Source organism: Pseudophryne corroboree (assembly GCF_028390025.1).
Source record: "Pseudophryne corroboree isolate aPseCor3 chromosome 3 unlocalized genomic scaffold, aPseCor3.hap2 SUPER_3_unloc_21, whole genome shotgun sequence".
Lineage (NCBI taxonomy): Eukaryota > Metazoa > Chordata > Amphibia > Anura > Myobatrachidae > Pseudophryne > Pseudophryne corroboree.
The window spans coordinates 894666-917535 of NW_026967510.1; the positions used below are offsets into that span (position 1 = coordinate 894666).

The window sequence follows — 22870 nt, forward strand, 5'->3', positions numbered from 1 at the left end:
GACTCCTAGATCCCTTTCCTCCTCAGTAGTTTCCAGTATAGTGCCATTAATACTGTATTTAGCTTTAGGATTTTTGAGACCCAAGTGCATGATTTTGCATTTTTTGGCATTAAACTGTAATTGCCAGACTCTTGACCATTCCTCTAGTCTACCTAGATCCTCAATCATTTGTTTTACCCCACCTGGTGTGTCTACCCTGTTGCATACCTTTGTGTCATCTGCAAAAAGGCATACTTTCCCTTTAATCCCATTTGCAATGTCACCAATAAAGATATTGAAAAGCACTGGTCCAAGTACAGATCCCTGGGGTACTCCACTGGTAACATTTCCCTCCTGTGAATGCACTCCATTTACCACAACTCTCTGTTTTCTATCCTTCAACCAAGATCTTATCCATTCAATAATCCTAATATCCAATCCCAAACTTTCAAGTTTATTTAGCAGTCTGTGATGTGGAACTGTGTCAAAAGCCTTACTAAAGTCAAGATAAGCTATATCCATGGCTCCACCTTTATCCATCACTTTAGTCACACAATCAAAAAAGTCAATAAGATTTGTTTGACATGATCTTCCCCCAGTGAATCCATGCTGTTTGGGATCCAGTAAATTGCCGGATTTGAGATGATCTACAACTCTTTCTTTTAAGAGTGTTTCCATCAATTTCCCTACTACTGATGTAAGACTCACTGGTCTGTAGTTGTTTGCCTCTTCCTTGCTTCCACTTTTGTGCAGTGGGACTACGTTTGCTCTTTTCCAGTCCCCTGGAATTTCTCCTGTAGCTAATGACTGGTTGAATAATTCTGTCAATGGTGCTACCAGCACCTCTTTAAGTTCTTTTAGTATCCTTGGATGTATCCCATCTGGCCCCATAGATTTGTCCACTTTCAGCTTTGAGAGTTCTGTTAGGACCTTTTCCTCTGTAAATGTACTTGTTTCATTTTCCTGAATATCCCTGCAACTTAACTGTGGCCCCTTCCCCTCTCTTTCAGTAGTAAATACTGAGCAAAAATAATCATTAAGATGATCTGCTATTAAATTGTCTCCCTCAACAAGATTCCCAGTGTCCGTCTTTAGTTTTATAATTCCGCCTTTTGTTTTTCTTTTTTCGCTTATATACCTAAAAAAAGTTTTGCCTCCTTTACCCACTGACTGGGCCATTTTCTCCTCAGCTTGTGCCTTTGCACATCTGATTACCTTCTTTGTCTCCTTCTGTCTAACAAGATATATCTTTTTGTCTTCATTATTTTGTGTCTGCTTATATTTCCTAAAAGCCATCTTTTTTGCTCTCACAATATTTGCTACTTCTTTTGCAAACCACACTGGCTTCCTTTTCCTTGTGTTTTTCCTAACAGTTTTGATACAAAGGTCTGTTGCCTTCAATATTGCACATTTGAATGTTTTCCACCTCTCCTGCACTGTTTCCAAGTTCCTCCACTCTGCCAAAGAATCGCTTACACATTTTCCCATCCCTACAAAATCAGCCTTCCTAAAATCCAACACCTTTGTTTTTGTATGGGACGAGTCAGTCTCTGTCTTAATGCTGAACCATACTGCTTGATGATCACTGGATCCGAGGTTTTCACCCACTTTTACGTCTGATAATCTGTCTCCATTTGTAAGTATTAAGTCTAATATTGCGTCTTTCCGAGTGGGCTCCCTCACCAATTGGTGGAGGGATGCTCCCTGAAGGGAATTTAAAATGTTCCTACTTCTAGTGGAACTAGCAACAGACACCTCCCAGTTTACATCAGGAAGATTAAAGTCTCCCATGATTATTACCTCTCCTTTTAATGCCATTTTAGTTATGTCCTGCAATAGGTTCTTGTCAAGTTCCTCTTCCTGACCTGGTGGCCTGTATATCACGCCAATACGAATAATCAACTTTTCCCCTGTTTCTATGGTCACCCAAAGGGCCTCAGTTTTTTCTTCAATACATTTTTTACATACATTGCTACCCCTCCCCCGATTTTTCCAATTCTGTCCTTCCTAAACAAAGTATATCCCGGTATAGCTATGTCCCAGTCATGATTTTCATTGTACCATGACTCTGTAATTGCCACAATGTCTAGATCATCCCTTGTCATTATTGCAGTTAGTTCTGGGATTTTATTTCCTAAGCTCCTAGCATTTGCACACATAGCTTTTAGAGTTTTGTTTGTGCTTTTTCTGTTCCTAGCTATGTTCTTCTCTCTGCCTATTTTTATTTGGTTTTGATCTGAATTATCTTCTGTTGCTGTGGATATGCTTCCTATTCCCTTTGCCTGCAGAAACAATACCTCTGTGTTGGGGGAGCAGATTTCTTTATTCCTATTTGGTTCACTGCCCCCCTTTGTTAGTTTAAATAGCTCTTGATGAAGCATCCAAACTGTTCAGTTAGTATTTTCGTTCCCGTTGAAGATGGGTGCAGGCCGTCACTTTTGTATAAGCTCCTATCTTGCCAGATGGTGTGACTATGGCCTATAAATCCAAATATCTCCTCATTGCACCATGTCCTTAGCCAAACATTGAAGTTTCTGATGCAATGAGTTCTGTCTTCCCCTCTGTGTACTGGCAATACTTCTGAAAAAGATACAGTGGTTGCCACCTGCTTCAGAGCAGTCCCTAACTTCCTAAATTCATCTTTTACAGCAATGAGTTCTGCATTTGCCAGGTCATTTGTCCCTAGGTGGACAATGACATCCACCTCCCCATCTTTTCTTGCTGCCTTCACAATTCTTAGCATGCGCTCTTTATCCCTTGGAGCTGTGGCTCCAGGTAAGCACCTTACTTGTTTCTCTACTTCATTTGCATTTCCCAGATGTATTCCTCTAATAATGGAATCTCCCAAAAGAAGTGCAGTCCTTTTTGGAGATTCAATTTTCCTGTTCCATTTCCTGTTCCTATGGTTGGTAGATGTCCCCATATCCTCCTGTTCTGTAGTGCCTCTATTAGTTGTATCTTCCAGCCCTGCAAGAGTAGCATACGAGTTTTGCAGTGTCACCGCTTGCGGGAGGTGTCTGTGTCCCTCTGGAAACCTCTGCCCTTGAGAGCCCACAGTAGTCCAGGCAGAATGTCTTCTGGTGGCTCTCTGAGGCAGTGGAGGCTTCAAAGACACAGACATCTTACAAATCTCAGCATGCAGTTTTGCTATCTCCTCCTTCAGCAGAGAAAATTGCTCACAGATTGGACAGCAGCTGAGTCTCCACGCTGCCTCTTTCCAAACAAATGCTTTACATCCATTGCACTGCACAAGGCCAAACATTGGCCCTCATTCCGAGTTGTTCGCTCGGAGATTTTCATCGCATCGCAGTGAGAATTCTCTTAGTGCGCATGCGTAATGTTCGCACTGCGCATGCGCCAAGTAACTTTACTATGAAGAAAGTATTTTTACTCACGGCTTTTTCGTCGCACCGGAGAACGCATTGTGATTGACAGGAAATGGGTGTTACTGGGCGGATGTACGGCGTTTTAGGGGCGTGTGGCTGGAAACGCTACCGTTTCCGGAAAAAACGCAGGCGTGTCCGGAGAAACGGTGGGAGTGCTTGGGCGAACGCTGGGTGTGTTTATGACGTCAGCCGGGACCGAAAAGCACTGAACTGATCGCACAGGCAGAGTAAGTCTGAAGCTACTCAGAAACTGCTAACTTGTTAGTGATCGCAATATTGCGCATACATCGGTCGCACATTTAAGAAGTTTAGATTCACTCCCAGTAGGCGGCGGCTTAGCGTGTGTAACTCTGCTAAAATCGCCTTGCGAGCGAACAACTCGGAATGAGGGCCATTGTATCAGATGTGAATGGTATTGCAAATTTGTGTGTTACTTGGTGTATTTTAAAACTCACCTGTTGCTGTATTCTAACTCACCTGCTGCTGTTACAAACTCACTTAATAAGCCAAGCCTCACTTTATAATGCACGCCTCTCACAAGAGCACAGCTCACAGAGTCTGGTCACTGTTTATATAGTTTCTCCTCAGGTAGCTGTTCTATTCAGCCCCTCCTCCTAATCACTTTACACCTAGATTCAGCCACTCCTCCTCCTAGTTTCTCTTCACACTCTAAGACAGCACAAGTGAAAGCACAGAGACAAACACAGCCAAATTCTCACTCCTTTTTCCCACAATATTACAATCCCTATATGGATAGATAGAGAATACTCACCTGCTGCTGTTACAAACTCACTTAATAGGCCAAGCCTCACTTTATAATGCACGCCTCTCACAAGAGCTTCATGTTAAGTCTTAGAATGGCATCTCCAGCCCTCCGTGGCCTCTGCCGCCGTTCCTGTGTTTCCAGTATACAGATTCATCAGTGTGGCGTCTCATGCCTGCAGCGGCCTCCGCTGTCATCCATGTGTTTCCAGTATGCAAGTTGTCAGTGTGGCGTCTCCTGCCCTCCTCGGCCTGCACCGCCATTACTGCTGAATCTCCACATGGTTTCTCAAACTAGCTTTCCCTCCAAGTGCTAACATGGGCACAGCCATGTTGGTTTCTATCATATGCCTCAGTTTCCACCAATCCGCTGCTCTACTGGAATCTGCATAATTGTTCAGCCAATGCCTGCCTTGCTGCAGGTATAAATATCCTGTGCCTGAACCAGGAAATCGTCAGTGCTTTGGTTGTCAAACCTTGTTTCCAGTCTCTCTCTCCTGTGGTTGTTTTTCCAGGTTTCCAGCTCATGTCTCCACTAAGAGACCCGCACCAGCCTACCACCTGCGGTGCAGCCTGACTCTGCAGTCCTCCGTGACTACTCCAGTTTCCAGCTACAGATCCATCTGCTTCCAGCAGAGATCAGCTTCTCTTAAAGTGCCGGTGCTTTTCCTGCAGATTTCCACAAACCACCGGTACCAGTATTTCATCGCTCCCAAGCTTCATACGATCATTTGGCTGGTACCATCCAGCATCCACTCCGTGTTAACACCTGACTGGTTCCAACCAGTACCCACAGCAGCTACATCATCAACAGCGGACCAGCTTTCCAAGGAACATCAGCTGGTGTGTTCCTGGGCTATTCTCACTACTACAGTCGGGCCTGGTAATGACTTTCCATCTCAAGGTTAATAAGAACTGTACCTAATTCTACCAGAGCCCTGTGGCCATTGCCAACCCATAGTACCCAGGAACTGTGATATACTTACTGTTGATTATAGTATTTATTTTACCACTGCTGTGACACATGGAGCTTGTTTAATAAATGATTATTGACTTTTACTTTGGTTGTTGTGGTCACGCCTTCGGGCAATCTTCCTACATGTACAGTCCAGGGGTCTGATTCAACCTCCCAGGTTCCACTACATCTCAGCCCCTACAACTGAGGCTTCCTCCCGTCAGCTCAGGCCCTCAGTTGTGACATGGCACAGCTGTGTAATCATGATGCGAGTGTGTATGCTTAGTGAGTACTGCTAGCAGCAAGCCTCACAGCTTAACTGCAGTGTAGCAGTGTGGTGGGTGTGGGGGGGAGAAGGGGGTTGCTACACCAATGAGTTAAGGAATGGAGTAGTTGGATGGGACTCACACAGCAGGTGGTGAAAAGCTTAAAAATGAGGAGTGGGTGGAAGGGGAAGGATCTGGTAGGTTCAGAAGGGATTAGTGAGGGTAGGGACTCTCAAGGGAAATTGGAGTGGGATCCCACAGGTACCAAACTGGGTAAAGAGCAGCTTTTAGGAAGGAAATAGGTAAGACAGACCCTGTGTTTGACCCTTCTTTACCTCATGCAGGGTCGATCTTTGGACTCTCCAGTTCCTCAGGGGGCTGTGGATCCTTTTTGCCCACTACCTGGCAGTTCTGTGGTCATCTCAGGCCATGAACCTCCCAGATGCCAGGCCTCCAGAGAAACATGAAATGGTCATGGAGGTGGTCCTGGGTGCTGTGAAGGAGGAGGTGGAAAAAGCAAAGGAAAGTTGTGACCCTTCTGAAGGGGCAATGGTGGACATTGTGAATGGTGAAGGGAAGGTTTTTGTGGGTGAAGAGGGAGTTATGCCATATATCCCAGAAGCATGGGTCCTCAGCCTATATGATGTGCCACCATTAATGTGGCTTCTGTCTTGTCTGACCAAGCTTGATTTATGGGCTTTGTAATTTTTATAAGCAGGATAAAGGCTGAGTTTTTTATTTCTGCAGTAGACTAGAATAAGCCCAGACAGTCCCACTTCCATTATACCACCTGAATGTGACGGTCAGTGACCACCATGCCATCACTTACCTGTATGCTTACACAAAACAGAATGATGGAACACTTACACGGTTTCTTTACATCTTCTGGGGTCCACTCCGAGATTAGACATTATGGCGTAATTACTCAGACGGGAATATAAAACAGAATAAAAAATAAAAGCTTTAATGTAATAATTAGATGCAAACAAAAGCTTTTATTATGAAACACAGGGGAGTATCCGCACCATATAGATGTAACATACAACAAACCACCGCAGATGGAACCCGGGTGACTCTAATGCACATGATAATGTACAGGGTATATATGGACAGGATCTTGTATCTGAAAACACTCAGACACTCCTTATCAAGATGAGTGTCTGCAACAAGTTAGGCAAACTAGAAGAAGTGAAAACACGTTCCAATGGCCGCCATATTGTCGTGCAGCAATACAGATTGTGCAAACTGGTATTAGACATTCACATTTACATAAAGCACAAGATACAAAATAAACAGCAGAAAAAAGACCTAAGCATTTGGGATGTATTATTTAGGAAGTAAATAGAGGTACATTAATGAAAAGCGTGAGTAACAGTCATCAGTCTGTTTGTGAAGGTCTCTAGAGTGGAGGCCTCTTGGACTGTGCAAGGCAGTGAGTTCCATGGTCAAAGCTAAACGTTCAACCCATAAATGAATGACAGGAGATTCTTGGTACTGCTGGTAACAGTCCATCTGTAGAAGCAAGCAAGCAAGCAGGGCAGTAAGGAGGCAGAAGCTGCTTCTAGTACCTTGGACCATGTAATATTGGGCTGGGAAGGTCAGTTAGCCAATTATGAAATAGATTTGTCATCTTACAGGCAGCCAGTGAAGGGAGTAGAGAATGGGTGTTATGTGGCAGGAATGAGCTGGTTAGGTAACAGCTTTGCTGCTGCATTCTGTACTAGCTGCAAGCTCTGTAATTCTTTTGCTGGGTGACCCAGGTAGATGGCATTGCAGTAGTCTATGAACTTCTGAGGGAATCAAGTGCTTGATTCTGGCTATGGTCCACAGATGGAAGAATTAGGATTAGTATGTGGCAGATACCGGATGTCTGTGTCAGCCACATACCAGGACAACACAAAGATTCAGCACATGTTTAGTATTTTGCAATTCTGAACACCAAAGCAAAAATCCAGATGGTTGGTAAAGCTGTAGTCTTGTCCTTTGTTGGTGAGCTTCTATTATGTTTCACAAAGACTGAGTCACAGCCAACTGGCATCATCAACCCCAGGCGCTCAGCTAGACAACCATTTAGGATTGGTATTACGTTCTCAGTACATGGTGCAAAAAGCAGGCAATCTGCATAGCAGTGGTATACCAGGCCATGACGTCTGATTATATCACCCAGTGGTAGCATGTATATTTTATAAAGCATAAGAGATCGGATTCACCCTTGAGGAACATTGGACGGCAGTGATAATTATACTCCAGAAGATGTAAATGGTTCCGTACTTGGGTAATGTCTAATATGTTCAACAAGAGCAGATTTATTTCTCTCACAGCATGAAAATGGCTTCTCATCTGTGAAATCGCTGATGTTTAACAAGAACTGATTTCCGTGCAAAACATTTCCCACACTGAGAACAGGAAAATGGCTTCTCACCTGTGTGACTCCTCTGATGTCTAACAAGATGTGATGTCGATGAAAAACATTTCTCACACTCAGAACAGGAAAATGGCATCTCACCTGTGTGACTTCTCTGATGTATAACAAAATGTGATTTGTGTGCAAAACATTTCCCACACTCAGAACAGGAAAATGGCATCTCACCTGTGTGACTTCTCTGATGTATAACAAGATGTGATGTCGATGAAAAACATTTCCCACACTCAGAACAGGAAAATGGCTTCTCACCTGTGTGACTTCTCTGATGTATAACTAAATGTGATTTGTGTGCAAAACATTTCCCACACTCAGAACAGGAATACGGCTTCTCACCTGTGTGACTTCTCTCATGTCTAACAAGAGCTGATTTCTGTGTAAAACATATCCCACACTCAGAACAGGAATATGGCTTCTCACCTGTGTGACTTCTCTGATGTATAACAAGAGCTGATTTCTGTGTAAAACATATCCCACACTCAGAACAGGAATATGGCTTCTCACCTGTGTGACTTCTCTCATGTCTAACAAGATCTGATGTCCATGAAAAACATTCGCCACACTCAGAACAGGAAAATGGCTTCTCACCTGTGTGACTTCTCTGATGTTTAACAAGATGTGATGTCGATGAAAAACATTTCCCACACTCAGAACAGGAAAATGGCATCTCACCTGTGTGACTTCTCTGATGTATAACAAGATGTGATGTCGATGAAAAACATTTCCCACACTCAGAACAGGAAAATGGCTTCTCACCTGTGTGACTTCTCTGATGTGGAACAAGATGTGATTTCAGTGCAAAACATTTCCCACACTCAGAACAGGAATATGGCTTCTCACCTGTGTGACTTCTCTGATGTATAACAAGAACTGATTTCCGTGTAAAACATTTCCCACACTCAGAACAGGAAAATGGCTTCTCACCTGTGTGACTTCTCTGATGTATAACTAAATGTGATTTGTGTGCAAAACATTTCCCACACTCAGAACAGGAATACGGCTTCTCACCTGTGTGACTTCTCTCATGTCTAACAAGAGCTGATTTCTGTGTAAAACATATCCCACACTCAGAACAGGAATATGGCTTCTCACCTGTGTGACTTCTCTGATGTATAACAAGAGCTGATTTCTGTGTAAAACATATCCCACACTCAGAACAGGAATATGGCTTCTCACCTGTGTGACTTCTCTCATGTCTAACAAGATCTGATGTCCATGAAAAACATTCGCCACACTCAGAACAGGAAAATGGCTTCTCACCTGTGTGACTTCTCTGATGTTTAACAAGATGTGATGTCGATGAAAAACATTTCCCACACTCAGAACAGGAAAATGGCATCTCACCTGTGTGACTTCTCTGATGTATAACAAGATGTGATGTCGATGAAAAACATTTCCCACACTCAGAACAGGAAAATGGCTTCTCACCTGTGTGACTTCTCTGATGTGGAACAAGATGTGATTTCAGTGCAAAACATTTCCCACACTCAGAACAGGAATATGGCTTCTCACCTGTGTGACTTCTCTGATGTATAACAAGAACTGATTTCCGTGTAAAACATTTCCCACACTCAGAACAGGAAAATGGCATCTCACCTGTGTGACTTCTCTGATGTATAACAAGATGTGATGTCGATGAAAAACATTTCCCACACTCAGAACAGGAATACGGCTTCTCACCTGTGTGACTTCTCTGATGTATAACAAGACCTGATTTACATGCAAAACATTTCCCACACTCAGAACAGGAATACGGCTTCTCACCTGTGTGACTTCTCTGATGTCTAACAAGATATGATTTATATGTAAAACATTTCCCACACTCAGAACAGGAATACGGCTTCTCACCTGTGTGACTTCTCTCATGTCTAACAAGATATGATTTGTATGTAAAACATTTCCCACACTCAGAACATGGAAATGGCCTCTCACCTGCCTTAGCTGGATGATGAGTAATAGGCTTTGTGTTCTGTGTAAAACATTTGGCATCTATAGAACAGGGAAACACTGTATCTACTGTCAGAGCTGTAACAGATGCACCAATATCAGAGTGATCAGGAGAACATTTCCCAGGATCAGAGAGACCAGCTGATAGAGCTGGATGTATAATTGGGGTAATGGGGTTAGCTCCTGGAGAATCCTGTCTACTGTCGTTATCGGTTATTTCAGAATCCAGGGATAACATTAGATGTCCTTCTGAGATGTTCCTGCTTGTGTGCCCATCTGCTGGAAATAAAATACATTAATATATAAAATGAATAGACAATACACAGGGTGTTACAGGACACAATATATAATTCTATAACTGACATTTTTTACCTGAAATCATTGCTTTTATGTTTATTAAAAAACAAAAAAAAAACTAGGATGCTTAGACTGGAGCTTGATCAACACTGAACGCTCATGTGGGATTACTAGAGGTGACACGGACGCTCATGTGGGATTACTAGAGGTGACATGGACGCTCATGTGGGATTACTAGAGGTGACATGGACGCTCATGTGGGATTACTAGAGGTGACATGGACGCTCATGTGGGATTACTAGAGGTGACATGGACGCTCATGTGGGAGTACTAGAGGTGACAAATGCAAAATCATGCACTTGGGTCTCAAAAATCCAAAGGCTAAATATAGTATTAATGGCACTATACTGGAAACTACTGAGGAGGAAAGGGATCTAGGAGTCACTATTTCAGATGACTTAAAGGTAGGTAAGCAATGTAACAAAGCAATGAGGAAGGCTAGTCAGATGCTTGGCTGCATTGGGAGAGGAATCAGCAGCAGAAATAAATAAGTAATAATGCCATTGTATAGGTCATTGCTACGGCCTCATCTAGAATACAGTGTTCAATTCTGGAGGCCATATCTTCAAAAGGATATTAATACATTAGAAACTGTACAAAGAAGGGCAACTAAAATGGTGCATGGCCTACATCACAAAACATACCCAGAAAGACTAAGAAATCTCAATATGTATAGTTTGGAGCAGAGAAGGGAAAGGGGGGACTTGATAGAAAACTTTCAAATATACCAAGGGTTTTAACAAAATCCAAGAGGGAAACATTCTCCAAATGAAGAGAAGCAATAGGACACGGGGACATGCACTGAGACTGGAGGGGGGGGTTTCAGTGGAAATTTGCGGGAAAATTACTTCACAGAAACGGTAGTGGACAAGTGGAATAGCCTCCCATCGGAGGTGGTAAAGGCTAAGACAGTAGAGCAATTTAAACATGCATGGGATAGACAAAGGATATCCTTACAAAGAAATAAGGATCAAACAAGGTTAGAGATAAAAATAACATAAAAAAAAAAAAAGGGGGCAGACTAGATGGGCCAAGTGGTTCTTATCTGCCGTCAAATTCTATGTTTCTATGACATGGACGCTCATGTGGGACTACTAGAGGTGACATGGACGCTCATGTGGGATTACTAGAGGTGACATGGACGCTCATGTGGGATTACTAGAGGTGACATGGGCGCTCGTAGGTTTACTAGAGGTGACATGGGCGCTCATGTGGGATTACTAGAGGTGACATGGACGCTCATGTGGGATTACTAGAGGTGACATGGACGCTCATGTGGGATTACTAGAGGTGACATGGACGCTCATGTGGGATTACTAGAGGTGACACGGACGCTCATGTGGGATTACTAGAGGTGACACGGACGCTCATGTGGGATTACTAGAGGTGACACGGACGCTCATGTGGGATTGCTAGAGTGGACATGGATGCTCATGTGGGATTACTAGAGGTTACATGGACGCTCATGTGGGATTACTAGAGGTGACATGGACGCTCATGTGGGATTACTAGAGGTGACATGGGCGCTCATATGGGATTACTAGAGGTGACATGAACGCTCATGTGGGATTACTACAGGTGACATGGGCTTTGCAATAATAAAACAGCAAAGAAGAGAAAGTGCTGTCCTGTTTGCGCAATAATAATAGGATTTTAATATACCTACCGGTAAATCCTTTTTTCGTAGTCCGTAGAGGATGTTGGGGATGCATCAAAGACCATGGGGTATAGACGGGTCCTGTGGAGCCTTGGGCACTATAAAATTTGAATAGTGTAGGTTGGCTCCTCCCTCTATGCCACTCCTCCAGACCTCAGTTTAGGAACTGTGCCTGAGGAGATGGACAACCTCGAGAGAGGATACTACAAAATTGTGTGGTGAGATTTCACCAAATCACACTGAATTTATAACATGCAACCACATGTAACTCAATGAAAACATGTCAGTATACATGACCAAAGAGTGGCAACAAATGCTGCCATTACTGAACAAGTAACAACCGTACAGGAAAACATCAGCACTGGGCGGGCGCCCAACATCCTCTATGGACTACGAGAAAAGGATTTACCGGTAGGTATATTAAAATCCTATTTTCTCTTATTTCCTAGAGGATGTTGGGGATGCATCAAAGACCATGGGGCCTATACCAAAGCTCCCACTAGGGGAGGGAAAGTGCTGATGTACCCTGCAAACTAATTGACCCAACTGGAGGTCATCAGAGGCCAAAGTATCAAACTTGTAGAACTTAGCAAATGCGTTTGATCCTGCCCACGCAACTGCTCAGCAAATTTGTAGTGCCGAGACACCTTGGGTAGATGTCCAGAAAGAGCCCACTATACGAGTTGAGTGATGCTTTACCGATTTAGGTTCTGGCAAACCTACCGCAGAAAACATGCTGAATAGTACATTTGATACAGCGAGAAATAGTCTGCTTAGAAGCAGCACACCCAATTTTAATCGGGATCATGAAGTACAAACAATGCTTCCGACTTTATAAGAGGAGCAGTCCTCTTCACATATACCTTCAAAGCCCGGACCACGTCCAAGGACTTACTGAAGTAGAAATGTCAGTAGCCACTGACACCACAACAGGTTGGTTGATATGAGAAACCGACACAACCCTTGGAAGGAATTGTTGACGCGTCTTTAGCGCAACTCAAAACTCATGAAAAAACAAAGAGGGCTCTTGTGAGATAAGGTCCCACATTCCAACACCCGCCTTGCGGATATCAATGCTAACAAAGTGATCAGCTTTCATGTAAGAAACTGAAATTCTGCCTCTCATAAAGGTTCAATGAATCTGAATGCAGGACTTGTAACATAACAGCAACATCCTATGGCTCCGTAGGAGGCACACAAAAAAAAAAAGAGGCTGTATCCACAGAATCCCTTTCAAGAACGTCTGCACCGCAGGAAACGCAGCCAATGGTTTCCGGAAGAAAAAACAAACAAGGCCGAAAACTGAACCTTGAGCAAGCCTAATCATAGGCCCACAACCACACGGGACTGTGGAAAGAGAAGGAAAAGACCTAAGTGGAACCCCACTAAAGGAAGTTTCTTGGACGTACACCAAGACATCTTTCCTCCAATAACTATGGTAAAGTCTTGACGTGACTCCATCCCCTGCCTGAATAGCATAGGGATGACTTTGCTCGGAATACCATTCCGAGCTAATATCAGCCGCACAACTTCCATATCATCAAACTGATATGCGGTAAGTGTTTATTAAGAACTGACCCCTGCATACGCAGGTCCTTTTGACGATGCGGAAGCCTTCAAACCTTTGAAAGTAACCTGAGAGCCTGAAAACAAGCTCTCCTTGGCCGTCCCAGGGCAATGAGGGACGCCAGATTTTATGTTCCATTAAGTGTAACTGGAGAGAACACCTCCACTGACTAAACGCCCCTGGAACCAACAGAGGGCTGACTGCCACTGAATGTGGGTTTGTTCTGGAACCCAGTGTTCAAAACTTTATTTTGAGATAAAACATTCGTTCCACCCTACAGAGGAACGTACCAAATGTTTTAGTTTTTTGACGTAAACTATGTCAGTCCGACCTTCGTTACAGAATGCTTGTGCGAAGAAGTCAGACAAGTCGTGGAAGTTCTCCCCTTGCGCGAATGTCTGTCAAACTTTCTCCTGAGAGAGGAGGATCCAGGTCCGACTTCTGAACCTGCGTTCCTCGAGTAGATGGAACCATTTTACCCCTTTTCAGGGAATGAAATCTAGGTGGAAGCTCAACGGCGTGCTCACTGTTACATCCCAAGATGTGCTCTGAACACTTGTCCTAGAGATTTCACTAGAAGAACTCGTTCTGGAATCGTTAAATTACGCCACAGCAGTGCTGTGAGATATTACGGGATTAGGGAAGATGTTAACATCTGGACAAGGATCCTCTGCAACTACGAGAGGCCTAAGAACCTCCGGAACTGATCTAACAGTGTCGCATTGCCAACCATATGTAGGTATGAAGCAAAGGTCAAGTGGGAAGCGGGCCTAGCCCCGCCAGTCGTAGAGACTGCCTTTCCAAATGGAAATTAGAGATTTAGTTTCCAAATTTCTTTTGATAATTCCGCCAGGTGGGAGCCAGTTAAGTCATTGACTTGCGACTGTAGGTAATGCATACCCGTAGCGGATCCCTGTCTCCCACCTGAGTGGACTTCCAGGGGGAAGCGTCATGCGAAAATAGTAGGTGGAACAGATGTCATATTCTGTTCCTGCCCCTCCTTTCCCGAAAAAAAGGCGGGGACCTCGGGACCTTACCGTTATCCAGCCCCTAGGGTCAAGAAAAGAGCATCCCTACCAATCGAACATTTATATACATATATAAAATTCTAACAGAGGTCCTGCATACTTTCCAATAGTACTGGAAACCCATGCACCCACAATAGGTGGCCTGAAGACAGTTTTACTGGCCGAGTATATAAATGGGAGTGTAGGCTCAAGTATGCAGCCAGCCTGTTCTTTCAGTGAAGCTGAACCGGGGACGGGTCAGGTAATAGTAATCTGATAATCTGGACACAGCGGTGTGCACCACAGGAGAAATCTCCCAATATGTCTTATGCTTTTCAGGACACGGCTAAGCCGTGAAAATACCCTTAAGAATCAGGACTTATGTGCCTGGGATTTTCCAGGTGTGTTCAAACATAGCATCAGAAATAGGGGATGTTATCACAGGCTTCGTATTTATAGTAAAATAATCTCTTATCTCCTGTACAGGAGTGTAACAGCGATTTCTAACTCTTCCCCGAAGTTTGCATCATAGTTTGAATACACTTTGCTAGGATAGCATTCTGTCTACAGATCCCCTCTCACGTCCCCGTGTCGACATCTGACGACTTGCATTATACGTGTAAAAGCATGCTTCGAGGGACATGAAGGGTCTGAAGAAGTTTTTAGACTGTATAAATATATCATTCAACTGAGAAATTATAAACTTAACTTCTCTAAATCCTCATCATGGGGACCAGGAGACATGACACCGTCCTGTCTTACTGACATGAAGCAATAGCTGAATTACATTCTGCATTGACTGATGTATATATATATGTTCCTTATAGACATGATATACTGTAATGTTACACATACACAGATACACAGTTTGTATACTGATTTATCAGATTAATAGGACAGGAATTCATACAGTCCACATCCTCTGATATACTCTTTAGACTGATAATGTGAACTTTCACCCTCATACCAAGATGGTCTGCAACATTTACCTCAGAGAATAATCAGATCAATACAGAAGTATGAACCAGCCACATACCAGCGCTACTAGAAACTTTTTTTATAACCTTCTACTGAATTAAGTAATACATTAACATCATCCCAAAATACATCCCCCTATACTTATAACACCCTGTTACCAGTGAGTTATGAGCAGCGGTGCAAGTATGCGGGTACGGGCAGGAACGGCGTACCCTTAAGAATTTAGCCGTGGGTATGCCGTACCCACACCGACGGGCCACCGCTCCTCTTCCCTCCCTGCCTCTGCTGCTCCCCGCACCACCGCTGATGTGAGGGGAGGAGAGTGCAGCCTGCGCCTCTCCTTCCCCTTAGTCTCCGGCGGGTACAGGTGCCTTTGTTCAAGTCAGCACTGCCCGTGAGCCAATCAGAGCTCGCGGGACCGATCCTCCCGAAGAAGTAAGGGCCATGGATCTTCCAGCAGAAGATCCAGCAGATACGCATACCAACCCCTCCTTGGTCTGTCCCGAGCAATGAGGATTGCCAGAACCTTTGTTCTTCTTACAAGTTGAAGAACTGTTGGAATCAGAGGAAGTGGGGGGGAACACATACACTGACGTGAACACCCACGGTGTTACCAGTGTGTCCACTGCCAATGCCTGCGGGTCTCTCGACCTGGAACAGTACCTCCACAGCTTCTTGTTGAGATGGGAGGCCATCATGTCTATGTGAGGTACCGCCACCAATCAGGTTACCTCATCGAACACCTCAAAGTGGAGGCCCCTCTCTCCTGGATAGAGATGGTGTCTGCTGAGGAAGTCTGCTTCCCAGTTGTCTACTCCCGGAATAAAGATTGCAGACATCGCCACTGCGTGCCTTTCTGCCCAGAGGAGGATTCTTGACACCTCTGACATTGCAGCCCTGCTCTTTGTTCCACCTTGTTGGTTTATGTAGGCCACTGTTGTCACATTGTCCAACTGCACCTGAACAGCTCGATCCTGTAAGTGGTGTGCTGCTTGAAGAAGGCCATTGTACACGGCCCTTAGCTCAAGGATGTTTATTGGGAGAAGAGATTCTTGATACGAACACCTTCCTTGGAAGGTTTCTCCCTGAGCGACCGCTCCCCAACCTCTTAGACTTGCATCCGTGGTTAGAAAAATCCAGTCCTGAACCCCGAACCTTCGGCCTTCCAGAAGGTGTGGTAGTTGTAGCCACCAGAGGAGCAAAATCCTGGCTCATGGTGACAGACGTATCCTCTGGTGCATATGTAGGTGAAATCCCGACCACTGGTCCAAGAGATCCATCTGAAAGGATCGAGCATGAAACCTTCCATGCTGCAGAGCCTCGTAGGAGGCAACCATCTTCCCCAGAAGGCAGATGCACTGATGAACCGATACCCGGGAAGGCTTCAAGACACCCCGGACCATTGTTTGAATCACCAATGCTTTTTCCACCGGTAGAAACACCCTCTGCACCTCCGTGTCGAGGATCATTCCCAGGAAAGACAGGCTCCTTGTTGGCTCCAGGTGAGACTTTGGAAGTTTCAGTATCCAACCGTGCTCCTTGAGCAGAGTGTCGTGAGAACAATGGATCTTAATAACTTCTCCCTGGATGAAACCTTGATCAGGAGATCGTCCAGATATGGAATTATGTTCACCCCCTGCTTGCTGAGGAGAACCATCATCTCTGCCATCACCTTGGTGAAGACCCTCGGTTGAAACAGATAGTGATCGTTTAACAGTGCAAACCTGAGATAAGCCTGATGCGGCGACCAAATGGGAATGTGGAGGTATGCATCCTTGATGTCCAGGGACACCAGGAATTCCCCCTCCGTCAGTCCGGAGATGACAGCTCTCAGAGACTCCATCTTGAACTTGAACTCCCTGAGATAAAGGGTCAAAGACTTTAAACATAGAATTTGTCGGCAGATAAGAACCACTTGGCCCATCAGTCTGTCCCATTTTGTATTACATTATTTTTATCTCTAACCTTATTTGATCCTTATTTCTTTGTAAGTATATCCTTATGTCTATACCATGCATGTTTAAATTGCTCTACTGTCTTAGCCTCTACCACCTCTGATAGGAGGCTATTCCAATTGTCCACTACCCTTTCTGTGAAGTAATTTTTCCGCAAATTTCCCCTGAACCTCCCCACCTCCAGTCTCAGTGCATGTCCTCGTGTCCTATTGCTTCTCTTCATTTGGAGAATGTTTCCCTCCTGGACTTTGTTAAAACCCTTGATATATTTGAAAGTTTCTATCATGTCTCCCCTTTCCCTTCTCTGCTCCAAACTATACATATTGAGATTTCTTAGTCTTTCTGGGTATGTTTTGTGATGTAGGCCATACACCATTTTAGTTGCCCTTCTTTGTACAGTTTCTAATGTATTAATATCCTTTTGAAGATATGGCCTCCAGAACTGAATACAGTATTCTAGATGAGGCCGTACCAATGACCTATACAGTGGCATTATTACTTCTTTCTTTCTGCTGCTGATTCCTCTCCCAATGCAGCCAAGTATCTGACTAGCCTTCCTCATTGCCTTGTTACATTGCTTACCTGCCTTTAAGTCATCTGAAATAGTGACTCCTAGATCCCTTTCCTCCTCAGTAGTTTCCAGTATAGTGCTATTAATACTGTATTTAGCCCATGGATTTTTGAGACTCAAGTGCATGATTTTGCATTTTTTGGCATTAAACTGTAATTGCCACACTCTTGACCCTTCCTCTATTCTACCTAGATCCTCAATCATTTGTTTTGCCCCACCTGGTGTGTCTACCCTGTTGCATACCTTTGTGTCATCTGCAAAAAGGCATACTTTCCCTTTAATGCCATATGCAATGTCACCAATAAAGATATTAAAAAGCACTGGCCCAAGTACAGATCCCTGGGGTACTCCACTGGTAACATTTCCCTCCTGTGAATGCACTCCATTTACCACAACTCTCTGTTTTCTATCCTTCAACCAAGATCTTATACATTCAATAATCCTAATATCCAATCCCAAACTTTCAAGTTTATTTAGCAGTCTGCGATGTGGAACAGTGTCAAAATCCTTACTAAAGTCTAGATAAACTATATCCATGGCTCCACCCTTATCCATCACTTTAGTCACACAGTCAAAAAAGTCAATAAGATTTGTTTGACATGATCTCCCCCCAGTGAATCCATTGTTTGGGATCCTGTAAATTGCCAGATTTGAGATAACCTACAAGTTTTCCTTTTAAGAGTGTTTCCATCAATGTCCCTACTACTGAATGTAAGACTCACTGGTCTGTAGTTGTTTGCCTCTTCCTTGCTTCCACTTTTGTGCAGTGGGACTACGTTTGCTCTTTTCCAGTCCTCAGGAATTACTCCTGTAGCTAATGACTGGTTGAATAATTATGTCAATGGTGCTACCCGCACCTCTAAGTTCTTTTAGTATCCTTGGATGTATCCCATCTGGCCCCATAGATGTGTCCACTTTCAGCTTTGAGAGTTCTATTTGGACCTTCTCCTCTGTAAATGTACTTGTTTCATTTTCCTAAATATCACTGCAACTTAACTGTGGCCCTTCCCCTCTCTTTCAGTAGTGAATACTGAGCAAAAATAATTATTAAGATGATCTGCTATTAAATTGTCTCCTTCAACAAGACTCCCAGTCTCTGTCTTTAGTTTTATAATTCCACCTTTTGTTTTTCTCCTTTCGCTTATATACCTAAAAAAAGTTTTGCCTCCTTTACCCACTGACTGGGCCATTTTCTCCTCAGCTTGTGCCTTTGCACATCTGATTACCTTCTTTGTCTCCTTCTGTCTAACAAGATATATCTTTGTCTTCATTATTTTGTGTCTGCTTATATTTCCTAAAAGCCATCTTTTTCTTTCACAATATTTGCTATTTCTTTCGCAAACCACACTGGCTTCCTTTTCCTTGTGTTTTTCCTAACACTTTTGATACAATGGTCTGTTGCCTTTAATATTGCACATTTTAATGTTTATCACCTCTCCTGCACTGTTTCCAAGTTCCTCCACTCTGCCAAAGAATCGCTTACACATTTTCCCATCCCTACAAAATCAGCCTTCCTAAAATTCAACACCTTTGTTTTTGTATGGTTTGAGTCATTCTCTGTCTTTATGCTGAACCATACTGCTTGATGATCACTGGATCCCAGGTTTTCACCCACTTTTACGTCCGATATTCTGTCTCCATTTAAGTATCAAGTCTAATATTGCGTCTTTCCGAGTGGGCCTCTCACCAATTGGTGGAGGGATGCTCCCTGAAGGGAATTTAAAATGTTCCTACTTCTAGTGGAACTAGCAACAGACACCTCCCAGTTTAAATCAGGAAGATTAAAGTCTCCCATGATTATTACCTCTCCTTTTAATGCCATTTTAGTTATGTCCTGCAATAGGTTCTTGTCGAGTTCCTCTTCCTGACCTGGTGGCCTGTATATCACGCTAATACGAATAATCGACTTTTCCCCTGCTCCTATGGTCACCCAAAGGGCACCGTCTTTTCTTCAATACTTTGTATTTATGCTTTTTTTTTTACATACATTGCTACCCCTCCTCCGATTTTTCCAATTCTGTCCTTCCTAAATAAAGTATATCCCAGTATAGTGTTAGCGTCTCCTGCCCTGTGCTGCCACGTCGTCATGGCAACCGGGAGACAAGTGCTAGTGGAGTAACCTGAGCGCAGCTGATACTCCGGTTCGGGTCTTTTGCTGTGCAGTGGTTATAGGCTCTGTGCACGGCAGGGGATCCGGTGCTGGTTTTTGTGCTCACAGTCTGTGAGGTCTGAGTGGGGCGTGGCCAGCACCTGCTTTATAAGGCCTCTTTTCAGAGTAAGCAGATGCTGCTGAATCTTTGTTGGTTAGTCAGTTCATGAAAGTTAGCCAGTACTGTGTAGCTTTGTATTTGTTTGTTGCTTACTGCAAATAGGCCTGGGGATTTGGTATTACACTCTGCCAATCCAGACCTAGCAGTAAGACTGGAGTTAGTCGTTTAGCTTGCTGGGGTTCTGTTACTACTCTGTGAACTTAGCAAGTTTGCGGCTGTATTCTAAGACTTGCCTGTCTAATCCTGTCTCACTGTGCTAGGTGTCAGGGGTCAGTTTAGTGGCAGTAAGCTAAAACCTGTGCACTGCAAGTGAGAATTAGGATTGTGGAGACTCTCCTTGTGTCTATCATTCCATCTCTGACCAAGGAGTTTACTGCCACACCCGTTGGTAACCCTTTAGGGTTTTGCTGTTGCCCTTAGCAACAGCATTTCGGGTTCTCTACGTATTAAAACACAACATCTTGCTTTTTCCATCTGAGCAGTTCTAATACAAGGGAGATACCCAGTTCCTTAGCCTCTGGGCTTCTCTGTTCACTTTGTGTGTATTTTGTTACCCTATCACCTTCTGTGTACGTTATGTCATATTCTCCAGTTTGTCTGTGAGTCCATTTGTTTTGCATAACAGTTCAAACACCAGTACATTCCTGCAGACACTGGAGTGCATAACAGTTCTGACACCAGTACTTTCCTTCAGGCACTGGTGTGCATAACATATAGCTATGTCCCAGTCATGATTTTCATTGTACCATGACTCTGTAATTGCCACAATGTCTAGATCATCCCTTGTCATTATTGCAATTAGTTCTGGGATTTTATTTCCTAAGCACCTAGCATTTGCACACATAGCTTTTAGAGTTTTGTTTGTGCTTTTTCTTTTCCTAGCTATGTTCTTCTCTCTACCTATTTTTATTTGGTTTTGATCTGCATTATCTTCTGTTGCTGTGGATATGCTTCCTATTCCCTTTGCCTGCACAAACAATACCTCTGTGTTATTCCTGTTTGGTTCACTGCCCCCCTCTGTTAATTTAAATAGTTCTTGATGAAGCATCCAAACTGTTCAGTTAGTATTCTCGTTCCCCTTGAAGATGGGTGCAGGCCGTCACTTTTGTATAAGCTGCTATCTTGCCAGATGGTGTGACTTTGGCCTATAAATCCAAATCTCTCCTCATTGCACCATGTCCTCAGCCAAACATTGAATTTTCTGATGCGATGAGTTCTGTCTTCCCCTCTGTGTACTGGCAATACTTCTGAAAAAGATACAGTGGTTGCACCTGCTTCAGAGCAGTCCCTAACTTTCTAAATTCATCTTTTACGGCAATGAGTTCAGTATTTGCCAGATTTATTTGTCCCTAGGTGGACAAGGACATCCACCTCCCCAAGTTCAGAATTGGCCATACAGAACCTTCCGGCGTCGGTACCACGAAAAGGTTCGAATAGTAACCCTTGTTCCACCGATGAGGCGGAACTGGAACAATAACCTCGGACACTACCAATTTTCGGATAGCTTCCAGAAGAATAGCTCTGTCTGCCGGCAAAGCCGGTAAGCCTGATTTGAAGAAACGGTGAGGTGGGAGAGTTTGAAACGCCTGTCTGTACCCCCTGGACACTATATCCTATATCAAAGGGTCCAGGCCAGATGACACCCAGACATGACTGAAATGCCGGAATCTTGCTTCCACCTGACCTTCCTCCAGGCTGTGCGGTCCACCGTCATACGGAGAACTTGGGGGTACCAGAAGCAGGCTTCTGGTCCTGGGAACCTGCAGGAGCAGGCTTTTTTCCTTTAGCACAACCACCTCTGAAGAAGGTGTGAGAAGGCTTGTTCTTTCTAGGCCTCGCGGGCCGAAAGGCCTGTGACGTGACTGGTGTAAAAGGCTTCTTCGTAGCCGGTGCAGCTGAGGGGAGAAAAGGAGACTTACCCTCGGTAGCCATGGCAATCCACGCATCCAGCGCCTCCCCAAATAAAGCCTGACCTGTGTAGGGTAGGCCCTCCACGCTTTTCCTGGATTCTGCGTCTGCAGACCATTGGCGCAGCCTAGGACCCCTGCGAGCCGAGACAGACATGGAGGAGATCCCCGTAGCCGTGGAACCCAGGTCCTTCTTGGAATCTACCAGGAACGCTGCAGAATCCTGAATGTTACGTAAGAATAAATCATTGTCACCTTTATCCATTGTAGTCAAGTCCTCCTGCAGAGTGATTGACCACCTGGCTGCAGCTTTAGAAATCCATGCACAGGCAATAGTAGGCTGCAGTATAGCCCCTGAAGCCGTATATATGGATTTGAGCGTAGCATCCACCTTGCGATCAGCCGGGTCCTTCAACGTGGTATATCCCGGGACTGGTAAAACCACTTATTTTGACAGCCTGGAAACAGAGGCGACCACTATAGGTGGAGACTCCCATTTCATTCTATCATCCTCTGGGAATGGAAAAGCAACCAAGACCTTCTTAGGGATCTGTAATTTTTTCACTGGATTTTCCCAGGCCTTTTCAAATATAGCATTTAATTCCTTAGATGCTGTAGAGGTGAGAGGGGCTTCTTACTGTCCGTGAAAAAGGCCTCCTCTACCTGCTCAGGAGGAGTGTCCAAAATACGCAACACATCCCGTATGGCCTCAATCATCAACTGCAACCCCTTAGCAAGTGACGCCGTCCCCCACGACACATCCCCGTCACCGTCTGCAGTGTCAGAATCGGTGTCCGTGTCATCCTGCGTAATCTTGGCAAGCGCACGTTTGTGAGAATGAACCGCAGGGGACCCCGAGGGAGCAGTATCAGACCATACAACCA

General features: G+C 44.2%; 1 protein-coding gene and 1 pseudogene across 1 annotated transcript; one reads left to right on the forward strand and one right to left on the reverse strand.

Moving 5' to 3' along the window:
- The window catches only part of LOC134983688 (zinc finger protein 850-like), a 293457-nt pseudogene that overhangs the window by 227089 nt on the left and 43498 nt on the right, over positions 1–22870 (forward strand).
- Positions 6292–16620, reverse strand: LOC134983697 (zinc finger protein 268-like). The gene is made up of 2 exons (XM_063949353.1): positions 16590–16620; positions 6292–9654 (listed from the first exon to the last, which is right to left on the reverse strand). The coding sequence occupies exons 1-2, from the start codon at positions 16618–16620 to the stop codon at positions 7685–7687; spliced, it is 2001 nt and encodes a 666-aa protein (XP_063805423.1). The 3' UTR covers positions 6292–7684.